The 12,996-nt window shown below is 48.3% G+C and overlaps 2 protein-coding genes across 10 annotated transcripts in view; both read left to right on the plus strand.

Moving 5' to 3' along the window:
• Positions 1 to 12,996, plus strand: part of TSC2 (TSC complex subunit 2) — a 36,752-nt gene that overhangs the window by 139 nt on the left and 23,617 nt on the right. For 6 of the 9 annotated variants that reach the window (XM_077274453.1, XM_077274456.1, XM_077274460.1 and 3 more), the window contains exons 2-14: positions 829 to 987; positions 1,156 to 1,242; positions 2,549 to 2,659; positions 2,830 to 2,974; positions 3,294 to 3,411; positions 3,533 to 3,581; positions 3,938 to 4,063; positions 4,783 to 4,856; positions 5,875 to 6,001; positions 6,080 to 6,223; positions 6,489 to 6,626; positions 6,844 to 6,947; positions 7,075 to 7,156. In XM_077274453.1, coding sequence (XP_077130568.1) covers positions 829 to 987; positions 1,156 to 1,242; positions 2,549 to 2,659; positions 2,830 to 2,974; positions 3,294 to 3,411; positions 3,533 to 3,581; positions 3,938 to 4,063; positions 4,783 to 4,856; positions 5,875 to 6,001; positions 6,080 to 6,223; positions 6,489 to 6,626; positions 6,844 to 6,947; positions 7,075 to 7,156 — 1,464 coding nt within the window. Of the gene's footprint in view, position 1; positions 101 to 828; positions 988 to 1,155; positions 1,243 to 2,548; positions 2,660 to 2,829; positions 2,975 to 3,293; positions 3,412 to 3,532; positions 3,582 to 3,937; positions 4,064 to 4,782; positions 4,857 to 5,874; positions 6,002 to 6,079; positions 6,224 to 6,488; positions 6,627 to 6,843; positions 6,948 to 7,074; positions 7,157 to 12,996 lie in introns of those variants that run through there. The other 3 variants (XM_077274458.1, XM_077274451.1, XM_077274459.1) reach the window with 1 other exon arrangement.
• On the plus strand, positions 8,748 to 11,109 carry LOC143785074 (uncharacterized). The gene is made up of 3 exons (XM_077273746.1): positions 8,748 to 8,969; positions 9,044 to 10,113; positions 11,091 to 11,109. The coding sequence occupies exons 1-3, from the start codon at positions 8,748 to 8,750 to the stop codon at positions 11,107 to 11,109; spliced, it is 1,311 nt and encodes a 436-aa protein (XP_077129861.1).

Raw genomic sequence — 12,996 nt, forward strand, 5'->3', positions numbered from 1 at the left:
GAGCTTCCAGGCCCTGAAGCCGAGAGCTGCTGTAGAGCCTCAGCGCAGTGCGCACTGGCCGGCCGGGCGTCCGGGAGACGGGAGAGCGGCGGAGCTGCAGGTCCGTCAGTGCGGCCGGGGCGGGGAGGCGGCTCCCGGGGTCGGGCTGCTGTCCCGCGGTCGGGCTGCTGTCCTGCGGTCGGGCTGCTGTCCTGCGGTCGCCTTGCTCCGCGTTCACACTGTGACAGTAGGGAGTGAGGGGCTGCGCACGTCATACGGCGCTAACAGTCTGCGATTAACGTCACCCACCAAAACTCCGACTCCCAGCCTGTGATAAGGAATGCTGAGAGTTGTAGTGGCTGGTGTGCGCTTGTGCTTGCTGTCAGTGAGTGGAAACACCTTGTTTGCATGCAAAACAATGTTTCTGCTCCATTCAGCTGCTGCAGAACTTCTTGTCCTCTACAGCTCTGTGCATGCCTCCCTGCTGCTGCGGAACTTCTTGTCCTCTACAGCTCTGTGCATGCCTCCCTGCTGTTGTGGATTGCCTTGGCTCTACGCTAGACACTCCAGCTGCTGCAGAACCTCTCTAAAAAAAAAAGGGAGCGCTTCAACTTTCCTGGTTCTCGAAAAGAGGCTCTGCAGCAGCTGCAATATTCTTATTGACAAAATGCCGTCACTTAGGTCCTGGTCTCCGATTTATGTTGGGTTTTTACAACCGTCCACATGCCCTGACAGTCACAGGCTAACAGTGCATGCTTGGACTTGTAGTTCCCCTGCCTGCAGCTTGGACATGGACTTCTGGCTGCGGCCTGCATTGTGCTTTGTCCTGACGGTGATTTGTTGTCACAGGGCTTCCCATTCACTGCAGTCATGGCACGACCGATGGGCCGGGACGCCGGCCTGAAGGAGAAGGTGAAAATGTTCCTGGGCCTGGGACCGTCGCGTGGGAAGCCCAAACATCTGGAGAGTCGCCAGCCGGAGTATGTGATCACGGCCGAGCTGCTGAAGGTGAGGGCCTGACATGACGTGGGCCTGAGGCTGCACCACCGAGGCCCTGGTGACATGATGAGGCTGCACCACCGAGGTCCTGATGACATGAGGCTGCACCACCGAGGCCCTGGTGACACGTCTCCCCTGCTGCTGCATCCTCAGTCATTGCTTTCTCCCTCCCACCAGGATCTGAGCCCAGAGAGTGCGCTGAGCATCCGCGTCCGAGCCATGAATCAAATCTGCGAGTTGGCGAAAACCAAGAAATTTGAGGATGTGAGTAACGCCTACCAGAGCAATGCTGAAGTGTAAAGCATGTGGGTGGGACAGTGCAGCAGCTGAACACCGGGAGGGTTCCTATGGACGATGACGCTAAATCGGGCTGATGGAAATCTTGAGGGTTGGTTTGTGTTTGCAGTTTGAACAAGCAGAGCTGTAGGGTAAAGCATGGGGAATGAGCTGAACAGCAGTAATTAACTCTTCTCTGATAGGTTTTAGACTACCTGAGACTCAAACATGTCAGGTAAGCTGGAGTCTCTTCCCTGGGGTCACATAATCACTGGGTCTCTGCTGGTGATTACTTTTTTGCAAGCTAAACATTCCCAGGTCCTTTTAATCGTTCCTTGTAGGACATACTTTGCAGTCCGCTCACCATCCTGGTAGCCCTACGCCAAACTTGCTCCAGATTTTCAGGTTTTTTGTTTAATGTGCCCAGAACTGGACAAAGTATTCCAGATGAGGCCTGACCAAGGAGGGAGTAGAGGGGGATAATTCACCTGACCTAGACTCTGTGCTTCTCTTAGTACATCCTAGAACTGTGTTTGCCTTTTTTGCTGCTGCATCACACTGTTGACTCCTGTGCAGTCTGTGATCTATTACTATACCCAAGTCTTTTTCACACGTGCTGTTGCTTTAGTTTTATTCTCCCCATTCGGTTACCACTGTTACAAACCATGGAGAAAAATAATGATCAATAATAACTAACTGTTCCCGGAAATCTCTTCTGACCTCTTGCGATGACAAACTATGGAAAAAAAAAATATATATATAATCTCATACAAAAAACCTTCACCATATTTGTTGTCCACATGACCGTAATAACCAAACTCTCATATATCAATGTTGCTGGAAAAATTAAAAATGAGTGCTGCAAAAACAAGGGGGAAAAATGGTATCACTTAGGCTACTTTCACACTAGCGTCGTGCACTGCACGTCGCTATGCGTCGTTTTTTCTCCATAGACTTGCATTAGCGACGCATTGCCACACGTGATAACCGTCGTGCGACGGTTGCGTCGGACAGTCGCCACCAAAAAAGTTGCATGTAACGTTTTTTGGTGCGTCGTGTCCGCCATTTCCGACCGCGCATGCGCGGCCGGAACTCCTCCTCCTCCTCCCCGCACCTCACAATGGGGCAGCGGATGCGTTGAAAAACAGCATCCGCTGCCCCCATTGTGCGGCGCTTTCACTGCTTGCGTCGGTACGTCGCAACGACGCAATTCATGTGAAAGTAGCCTAAGTGGTTGATTATTAAACTTTATATTATATAATCTGATTTTTCCGCCATCTTTCCTGTATTTCAGCACGCGGTAGAAGCGATCTGGACGTCTGTCTCGGATCTTCTGGAAGCCGATCAGCCAGCAGAGGGCAGACACAACGTCCTCAACTTGCTGAAAAATCTGATTATAGGACAGGTACGGCCCCCTGTTGCGGGGTGATATATTTTATGGGGGTGCAGACTGCAACTATCAGCATGCAGCTATCGGGACATGCTGGTAGTTGTAGTTTCACAACACTGGTGTAACAACATCATTTTAGGATGATTCTGCGAAAATGTCAGAACCTTATTTTCTTCAATGCATAGGGGGACCGGCTGGGCTTTCTCCGGGCTCACTTCTTCCACGTCATAAAGGATTACCCCAGTAAGGAGGACCTTGTGGAGAGGCTGGAGGTGTTCAAAGCCCTGACCGATAATGGCCGAGACATCACCTATCTCGAGGAGGAGCTGGGTAGGTATTGGGGTCTATGTGCCCTTGGCATGTAGTCAAGAATTGGCGAACGCTGCGCTCCATGCCCAGGAGGAGACCGGCCACTTCTCGTCAGTGGCCAGTAAACAATAAAATAAAAAATCCGCCCATTGAAACTTTTAAATTTTCACTTTTACCCACTCAAAAAGAACATATCATCAAATGACATCCGGAGCTGCAATCATAAAGTGGCCATGGCAATCATGGATCACACCAGGGCTGAGATCTGAATTCTGCTGTTTTTTTTTTTTTTTTTTAATTTAGCACAATCTAGAACTAATAAGAGCGTTTTTTTTTTAAGCCGCTTTTGTCCTGAAGTGGATGGACTCCGGGCTGTCTCCAGACTTTCTGCTGGTGTTGGTGAATCTGGTGAAGTTTCACAGCTGTTATCTGGAAAGTTATATTGCTCCTATGGTGCAGTGAGTATTCCTCTGGTCTCATACTGTGTTCTTATATACTGGTCTTGCTCTGATCCTGAGTGACCGCAGGGAAACAGTCAGCAAGTATGTTATCGGTCAAAACCCTTTTAATCTCTTGCAGAATGATTTGTCTGCTCTGTAACCGGACTACATCTTCCTATGACATTGAGGTCAGTTGTGTTCCATTCATTGGGCATGTTATTTTCTTTTATCCAGTGTATATGCCGCTGTTCTTCTCAATCTAACAATATCAATATTTATTTTTATATTTTTTTTATGTTCCTGAGATATGGCCTCCTCTTCCCTAGTTTATTCTTTATTTTACAACTGGGCGTGGCCCTCAAGATGACTCACCCCCCCCCGAAGAATTGAGAACCACACCCACTTGGCTAACAAAAGTAGATTTTTTTTAGACAAGGATGAAGAGGCCACATCTCAGGAACAAAAGACGAACCTCGCTGGATTCAGGGGAACACCCTGCTTCTTGTGTATGTAAGGCTGAAGCTGAGACTTGTGCTGCTTCTAGGTCTCGCTGAAGGTCCTGGATGCTGTGGTTTGCTACAACTGCCTCCCATCAGAGAGCATCCCCATATTCGTCATCACATTGTGTCGGACAATCAACGTCAAGGAGCTGTGTGAATCGTGCTGGAAGGTGGGCACTGACTAACTTGCTGACTGGTGGGGGGCCGACTCCTGTGACCGGCCGCCTCCGCTCCATTTAGTCTGCGGGGCTGAAAATCTGAGACCATCCTGAAACTTTTCAGGGCAGAGTGGAAAGTCATCACATCCAGTGCGGAGACATAATAATTCCAAGTTGCAGCAGCCCTTCTAGGCGCTGACTTATTTCTGTTCTACTTATCGTTAGATCCTTTTACCAGTAATGCTGTGCTTAAAGTGGGTGTCCAACCTTAAAGGGGTTGTTTGGAGGTGAGAAGCACTGCTGATTGTCAATGGCCACTTGATGGTTATTGTGCACACATCCTATTCTGGTTAATAGGACCCGTACATGAGACCGTCCTGACCAGGTCACACTATTGAGGCAAGGGAGTTTTGCATTAGCTGTCATTTGCTCGGGTCTGGAAGCAGTAGAGTTCAGAACAGCAGTGGCTTTAAAGGGGTGACTATTGGACCTATCCCAATGATGGAGGTGCACGATGCCTTCCACTTGTGCACAGAAGCGACAGACCTGTACCCACTCTGCACCCAGTGATTGATTCCTCCTCTAAGGAACAGTCTTTGGTCTGTGTTCTTTCCTTTATTTTTCTAAATCCCCCCCCCCCCCTTTTTTTTTTCTTTTTATCTTCTGCTGTTCAGAGTTGTTTTTCTAACCTTGTGTTTCTGAGAATGAGAATTTTATTTTTGTCTCCGCAGCTGATGAGAAACCTCCTGGGGACACATCTTGGCCACAGCGCTATATATACCATGAGCCGTATTATGGAAGACAAGTAAGACGAGGGTTCAGCTGCAGAGTGCGCTATGGTGGATGGTCTTATAGCTTAGTAGAAATGAGCCGGGCAAAACGGCATCAAATATTCCACCAAAACGTCATCATCATTTGGGATGTAGCTGAGCTGCGGTTGCACCTATGGGCGAGTCCTAGTGGGATTCCCATCCTGCGCTTATGGCGTATACAGACTATATACTATAAATGTGTATTAGATGCCGATACCTCGTCCCAATGGCTCTTGCATCTAAGAACAGGACCCTGATGCAGTCAGTGGGGAGGCGATTGGAATTTCCATACAAGTGATTAGGATTTTTTGATCACCTCATTACTAAAAGCCCAGTTTTCAAGAAAGTTGTGGGTCCCATTTGTTGGGAATCTCAACTATTGTACATCTATGACCTGAATCTACTAAATGGGAGGACCCCTTTAAATGGCTTCCAGGCCAGTGAGTGCTGCAAATCCTTCCTATGTACATCCCTGCCACCCCCAAATCACACATTGAATGATCCCTTACCTACCTTTACGTTGGAAGAATTTTTGTGGTTCTGGCGCTGAACTTTTGCCCATATACATTGGGAAGCGGCAGTAATATACAGCCCTGGTCAGAACGCCTTTCCTGGCTGGTTAATCCCTTAGATGCTGCTGTCAATGTGCATCCAAGCGGTCATGTGACGATGTCTCACTTTCACCATACAGGCCCAGCATGATTACAGGTTCCCGGTGGGTTATGGCTGGGGGAAGGACTAGCAACAAACTATAGTTTAGAAATCCCTCCGTTCTTGAGAATAGAAATTATTTTTAATTTGGGGTAAATTGCAAAGTTCATTGTGTTTGCAAGAACTTCTCAATTTCAGCCATTTAAGGTAAGAAAACCCCCTTGAAGAGCTGCCAAAATGATACTCGCACAACAATCCCAAAAAAATTCTGACGTTTTCAGTGATGTATATCTCAGGAAATGTCATGTACCAATTGTTAACTTTGCATTAATTCTGAGCACATACTGATTGTCTCTTCAGAGACTACTCGGAGGACGCCCCCCTGCTGAGAGGAGCTGTGTTTTTTGTCGGCATGGGGCTGTGGGGTGCACATAGGCTCTTCTGTTTGAAGAACTCTCCGATATCTGTGCTCCCCTCTTTTATAAAGGTAAATGATTACAGTCCAAGTGTTGTGGCGTGATTGAACATGACAACTAGTTTAGAAAATGTTTGTTTTTTTTTCCAGGCAATGAACTGTCCGAACGCAGTGGTGTCTTATGAGATCGTCCTGTCAATCACAAGACTGATCAAGAAGTACGGACGGGAAGTGCAGGCGGTCACGTGGGATGTTGTCTTGGATATCGTTAAACGATTGTTCCAGCAGCTCCAGGTACAGACCCATTTTATTCTAATATTTCTTATATTTGCTGTTATCCACTCTTTAGAAGACTTAATATTTGAGGCTCAACTTATATTACTGATCCTGTATTATACCCCAGAGCTGCACTCACTATTCTACTGGTGCAGTCACTGTGTACATACATTACATTACTGATCCTGACTTACATCCTGTATTATACCCCAGAGCTGCACTCACTATTCTGCTCGTCAGTCATTGTGTACGATACTGACCTTGTTGCTGCTGCGGTTTCCAGGTGCTGCGGAGTCAGGAGCTGCGGGCGGCTGTGCACAACCTGCTGACCGCTATAGAGGAGCTGTATGACCAGAATGAATTCCACGGAGATGGGGACAGATTCTTTGAACTTGTAGAGAAAAACTCCGATGAGCGACCTGTAAGTTCCCAGTCTCGGCATTAGGGAACATAGATGACAATTTGTAAAAACTCTGCACATGGGTTTTTTGACCAAGTCTCTCCATAATCCGCCCCTATTTGATGCTACATTTCCGTATCCAGACGGGCATTCTACAAACTCCATCCACAATTATCCTGTAACTTGACGACCTTTTCTGCGAATCCGCCATATTGATGCCATTTTGGACTCTTCCCAGGCCTCCTCTGTGGTGAATCTCATCACTTACCGTTCCAAGATCATTCACCCGGGGAAGGAGGGATGGGTGCAGGACCTGCAGAAACTGATGGACAAATACTTCAGGTCAGGGCGATGTGAAGTTTTGAACAACCTTTTCTAGTTTTACTTTTAAACATGGAATTCCCGGCTTTCTAAATCCTGTTCTTGACGTGCCGCCCGCACTGAGGTCCAGGTATTTTTTGTCTTCCAGGAATGAGTCTCGCTCTATCGTGCGTATGAAGGTTTTGGACGTCCTGTCGTTCTCTCTCAGCATCAACAGGCAGTTTTATGAGGTTTGTTTCCATGTTCTTAGTCTACAGGCTGCAGTTGTGCCCCCTTATAGGACTCTTATCTTGCATGAGCCCTGTTCCTTAGCGACGACATATGGCTTTAAACCCAACATTTAGTCCTTAACCCCTTCACAACATACGCCGTACATGTCGTGTCTCTCCCTTTGATATGGGCTCCAGCGCCGAGCCCACATCTTTCCCAGCACATGTCAGCTGCTCAAAACAGCTGACATGTGCCCCTAACAGTGCGGGTGGAATCGTGATCCACCTGCGGCTGTTAACCCGTTAAATGTCGCTGTCTGCGCTAGTGTCACATGACCGCGGGTCGCTGACTGGATGGCATGATGACAACCTCAGGGTCTTGAAATGAAAAACAACCTACACATGTTTTGTATCTACGAACTTGTAATGACCTGGAGAATCATAATGGCAGGTCCGTTTTAGCATTTGGTGAAGATGGTAAAAAAAAACAAAAACGTTGTGGAATTGCACTTTTTTTTGGCAATTTCACTGCACTTGGAATTGTTTTCCTGTTTTCGACTACACTGTATGGTAAAACCAAAGGTGTTGTTCAAAAGTAGAACTCGTCCCACAAAAACCAAGCCCTCACATGGCCATATTGACGGTAAAGTACAAGAGTTATGGCTCTGGGAGCAAGGGGAGCGAAAAACTAAAAAGGCTGCGGCGTTAAGGGGTTAAAGGGAATCTGTCAGAAGGATTTTGCTATGTAATCTGAGAGCAGCATGATGTAGGGGCAGAGACCCTGATTCCAGCAACGTCACTTTGATACCATCCCTCTTTTCTCTGCTGCAGAGCTCTGAATGCTGTGCAATACTTTCCTTTCCTAAGTTTCTCATGTTTCTCTATCCCCATGATGGCACCACGGAGAGAGGGGTCCGCCCCCAGGGACAGGAAACCTACAGGTGAAAAAGGGCGTACCTCTCTCCCACATCAGTTGGTTTCCTGTCCCTGACGGGGAACCTACAGCACGTACCTGAAGGATTCTTCGTGGAGTTCCAGGGGCTGATGCAGTCGACTTTCTAACAGGGGGCGCCCTGTTACGGCTGGATCAAGCGGTTTTTTCCTCTCTTTTTCTCCCTTTCCTGAAGCACCACCACAGGGGTCGGCGGGCCTCATGGGTGAGTGGAGGAAGGCAGTGAAAGGATCCAGTCTGCCTTCCATGAAAAAAAAAAAAAAAAAGAGAGGGGGGGTAAGGAGCAGGTGACGGCGGTCACCGGAGGACTCTTAATGATAATATGGAGGTAGCGGCGGCTATCTTTCCATAAAAGGCCAAGTAAGACGGGCCAGAGGACACCGGCGTAATTACCGGTAAATCGGTGTGGGCGTCGGTAATGGAGCGCTGGTGCGCTCACCGGCGCCATCATCGCGAAAACGCAGCGCTACTGCGCGCGCGCCGGCGTCCCAGTACATTCATTCCCTCATGTGAAGCTGGCAGAGAACCGGAAGTTGGGCGGGCGCATGCGCAAACAGTCACTTCCGGTTTCGCCGGCACTAATGCATAAAAGCAACGCCAGCACAGGGAAAATGGTGGCAAATTCAAACTCCAAGTGCACCTTACAGTGCGGAGGCCACCATGAGCGAAAGCGAGCAGCAGGTTATGCAGGAAGCCGTCCAGCGATCTCCTGAGCAGGCACAAGTGCAGCGGCGTCTGCACCCACAGCAGCAGCGCAAAGGAAACTCGTCCTCTGTACAGCGCAGCAGCAGCGGACGATCAGAGTCTCAACGCAGTCGGGGGTCTGCAAAAACCACACGGCCGGCGACGATTCCAGCGGATACAGTCACCAGGCCTGAGACGGTATCTCTGATCCACAGGGGGTGAGTGATCTACGTGAAAGTGCTGACTTTAATGTAGGGCTCTTTCTGTTCTAGGGGAGGAAAAGTACAGCCAAAACTAAGCACAGAGAATGTGCCATATGTTCAGACGAGCTGCCTTCCTCCTGGGAGAAGAGACTATGCAGCGTCTGTATAAAAAAGACGATTCAGGAGGAAACCCCATCATTTGCATCCGAATTAAAGTCACTAATAAAAAGCCAGGTGGAAAGTGCCATTAAAGGCATTAAAGCCACAAAGAAAAAACATAAGAAAACACCTGAGTCCCCCGTATCCAGTGCGGACGAGTCAGAGAGTGAACTATCTGACTCGAATAATTCGTCAGATTCTGACACCTCTTCAGTATCCTCTGAGGGGGGGCGCAGTTGCTTCCCTATCGAGGAAACAGACGCTTTAGTGAAAGCGGTCAGAGCAACAATGGGTCTAGTGGAGGAGAGACCTAAAAAAACAGCGCAGGACATAATGTTCAGCGGTCTGGAACAAAAAAGAAAAAGAGCATTTCCAGTAAATGAGAAAATTCACTCTCTAATTAAAAGAGAGTGGAAAAAACCAGACAAAAAAGCTCTCCTCACCCCCAAAAGAAAATACCCGTTTGATGACCCAGCCTGCTCATCCTGGAGTAAGGCACCAAAATTAGATGTGGCCATAGCAAAGGCCTCAAAAAAGTTTGCCCTACCTTTTGAGGACATGGGTACCTTAAAAGATCCGATGGACAAAAAAGCCGAGGTTTTTCTAAAAAACTCTTGGGAAGCGGCAGGAGGCGGACTTAAACCAGCGGTCGCGGCCACCTGCACAGCTCGCGCGCTAATGGTGTGGCTTGAGCACTTGGATTCCCAATTAAAAGGGAAAGTCTCTAGAGACACGATTCAAAAATCAGTGTCCGTAATGAAAGGTGCAGCAGCCTTTTTGGCGGATGCATCTGTAGACTCAGCCAGACTAGCAGCCAGGGCTGCCGCCTTTTCGAACGCCGCAAGACGTGCCCTGTGGCTAAAATGTTGGCCAGGGGACCTTCAGACAAAGACAAAACTATGTTCAATACCCTGTGAGGGGGAATTCTTGTTCGGCACAACGCTAGATGACATCCTCGAGAAAGCCGAGGACAAGAAAAAGTCTTTCCCTGGTTTCCCCAACCAATCATACAGACGTTCCTTTCGGAATAAAAAATTTATGCGGAGAAAACCTCCGAAAGGGAACAAAGAAACATGGGAGGAAAAAAGAAATAAAACCAGAGGGTTCCTATTCAACAAACCCACTCCCGACAACAAGAAAACTCAATGAAGGTGTCCCCCAGGTTGGCGGGAGACTAACAGAGTTCCTCCCAGCCTGGGAAAAAATTTCAAGCAGCCCCTGGATACTAGGCATAGTACGAGAAGGGCTCAAGCTAAAGTTCCGCATTCCCCCCAACAACCTCTTCATGGTGACACCACAGAGACAGTCTCAAGAACAGTCGGCTCTTCAGGAAGAGATTCTAGGCCTAGTCCAGAAGGAAGTCCTACAGGAAGTCCCTCACCAGGAAAGAGGCATGGGCTTCTACTCTCCCCTCTTCCTCCGAAAGAAGCCAGATGGATCATACAGGACAATAATAAATCTCAAAAAGTTAAACAGTTTTCTCGAGATCCCACACTTCAAAATGGAGACAATAAAATCTTGCGTAAAAATACTCTTTCCCAGGTGTTTCATGACTGTTCTAGACCTACGAGATGCATACTATCATGTACCGATCCACAAGGATCATCAAAAGTACCTCCGGCTGGCAGTGAATATCCAGGGGGAGGTGAAACATTATCAGTTTCGGGCCCTCCCTTTTGGGTTAGCTATCGCACCCCGGGTATTCACGAAACTAATGTCGGAAGTGATGGCTCATATACGAGAGCAGAATATCCTGATAGTCCCATACCTGGACGACCTCCTTGTGGCAGGGACATCATTCCATCACTGCAAACAGCAGTTGGATTTGGTTATGACTTCTCTGTCAAGCCTAGGTTGGCTGTTGAACCTTACCAAATCCAAAGTAGTCCCATCACAGGTACAGGAGTACTTGGGGATAGTCCTCGACTCGACCACACAAACGTGTTATCTTCCTCAGGGGAAGATTCAAAAGATGACACAGGCAGCGGTACAGTTGTCATCATCCCCAGTCACCACACTCAGGAAAGCCATGTCCCTGCTGGGCTCCATGACATCCTGTATCCCGGCAGTGCAGTGGGCACAATGCCATTCCCGAGACTTACAATGGGAGACTTTAAGTTCAAGCCTGTGTCTGGGAGGAAATTTAGACGGGCGGTTAAGCATATCACCAACTACGATACACTCCCTACAGTGGTGGGCAGATCCGATAAATCTTACCAAGGGGGTCCCCTGGTCACTACCAACAGAGAAAATCCTAACGACCGATGCAAGCCCCTGGGGGTGGGGTGCTCATATAGACGGTCAGGTGACACAAGGGAACTGGAACAAAAATCAGGAGCTAACCTCATCAAATATGAAAGAACTGCTAGCGGTAAAACTCGCCCTAATACACTTCCAAAACATCATCCGCTCCCACCACGTAAAAGTCTTTTCGGACAATCAGGTAGTGGTAGCATACCTAAACCACCAAGGGGGCACCAGGTCACAAACACTGATGGAAGAAACCCGGTCTATCTTCTACATTGCAGAACACAATCTGAAGTCCCTAACAGCCCTTTACATAAAGGGTTCAGAAAACCAGACCGCAGACTTCCTCAGCAGAACACGCTTGAGACAGGGGGAGTGGGAGCTGAAACAGTCGGTATTCAACCAAATAGTGAAACGTTGGGGAGAGCCAGAAATAGACCTATTTGCGGACTTTCAGAATCGGAAAGTGAGGAAGTTCTGCTCAATCGACCCCCGGGGAGGGCCAGTAGCTCTGGACGCTCTCACAGTCCCCTGGAACTATCGCCTCTCCTACGCGTTCCCTCCAATATCCCTCATTCCCCTAGTCTTGAGGAAAATTCGGGAGGAGGGAGCAACAGTGATAATCATAGCTCCATTCTGGCCTCGCAGGATATGGTTTTCTTGGCTGAGAAAGATGTCCTTAGACAGTCCGTGGGTTCTACCAGACACGCAAAATCTGTTATCCCAGGGCCCAGTGTGTCACCCCAATGTGAAAAGCCTACATATGACAGCCTGGCTTTTGAAAGGAAGCTATTAAGCAGCAAAGGGTTTTCATCCAACCTGGTGTCCACATTACTACAGAGTAGGAAACCCGTAACCACCAAAATATACGGCAAAGTGTGGAAAAAATTCATGTCTGTATCAGGGGTTGACCCAGGGGGGGAAATCCCAATAGATAAGATTCTCGAATTCCTGCAAAAGGGTTTGGAAAAAGGGCTAGCTACGAGTACTCTAAAAATTCAGGTAGCAGCCTTGGGAGCACTATATAATTATGATCTAGCCAGAAACCGATGGATCGTGAGATTCATCAAAGCCTCGGGTAGATTAAAACCGGTTCCTTTGCATAATGCCCCTCCATGGGATCTAAACCTTGTTCTAAATGCACTAACCAAATCTCCTTTTGAGCCCTTGGCAGACGCACCCCTAAAGATTCTATCTTTAAAAACAACACTCTTAGTGGCCCTAACCTCAGCCCGTCGCGTTAGTGACATACAAGCATTGTCCGCGGGCCCTCCCTTCACTCAAATTCTTGAGGACAGAGTCATTCTAAAAACGGACCCGGCTTACCTCCCAAAAGTCGCGTCTCAATTTCACAGGACACAAGAGGTCTCCCTGCCCTCATTCTGTCCCAACCCCAAGAATGAGGGAGAAAAAACACTACATACCCTTGATGTTAGGAGGTGCCTACTCCAATACTTGTCAGCCACTAGAGAGTGCAGGAAGGATAGGGCTCTGTTTGTCTGCTTCCAGGGTCCACGGAAGGGACAGAAAGCGTCAAAAGCTACGCTAGCGAGGTGGATAAGAGATGCCATCGCCCTATCCTACTCTTCCAGCGGGACGGCCATCCCGGAGAATAT

Source organism: Ranitomeya variabilis, chromosome 7 (assembly GCF_051348905.1).
Source record: "Ranitomeya variabilis isolate aRanVar5 chromosome 7, aRanVar5.hap1, whole genome shotgun sequence".
NCBI classification, from domain to species: domain Eukaryota; kingdom Metazoa; phylum Chordata; class Amphibia; order Anura; family Dendrobatidae; genus Ranitomeya; species Ranitomeya variabilis.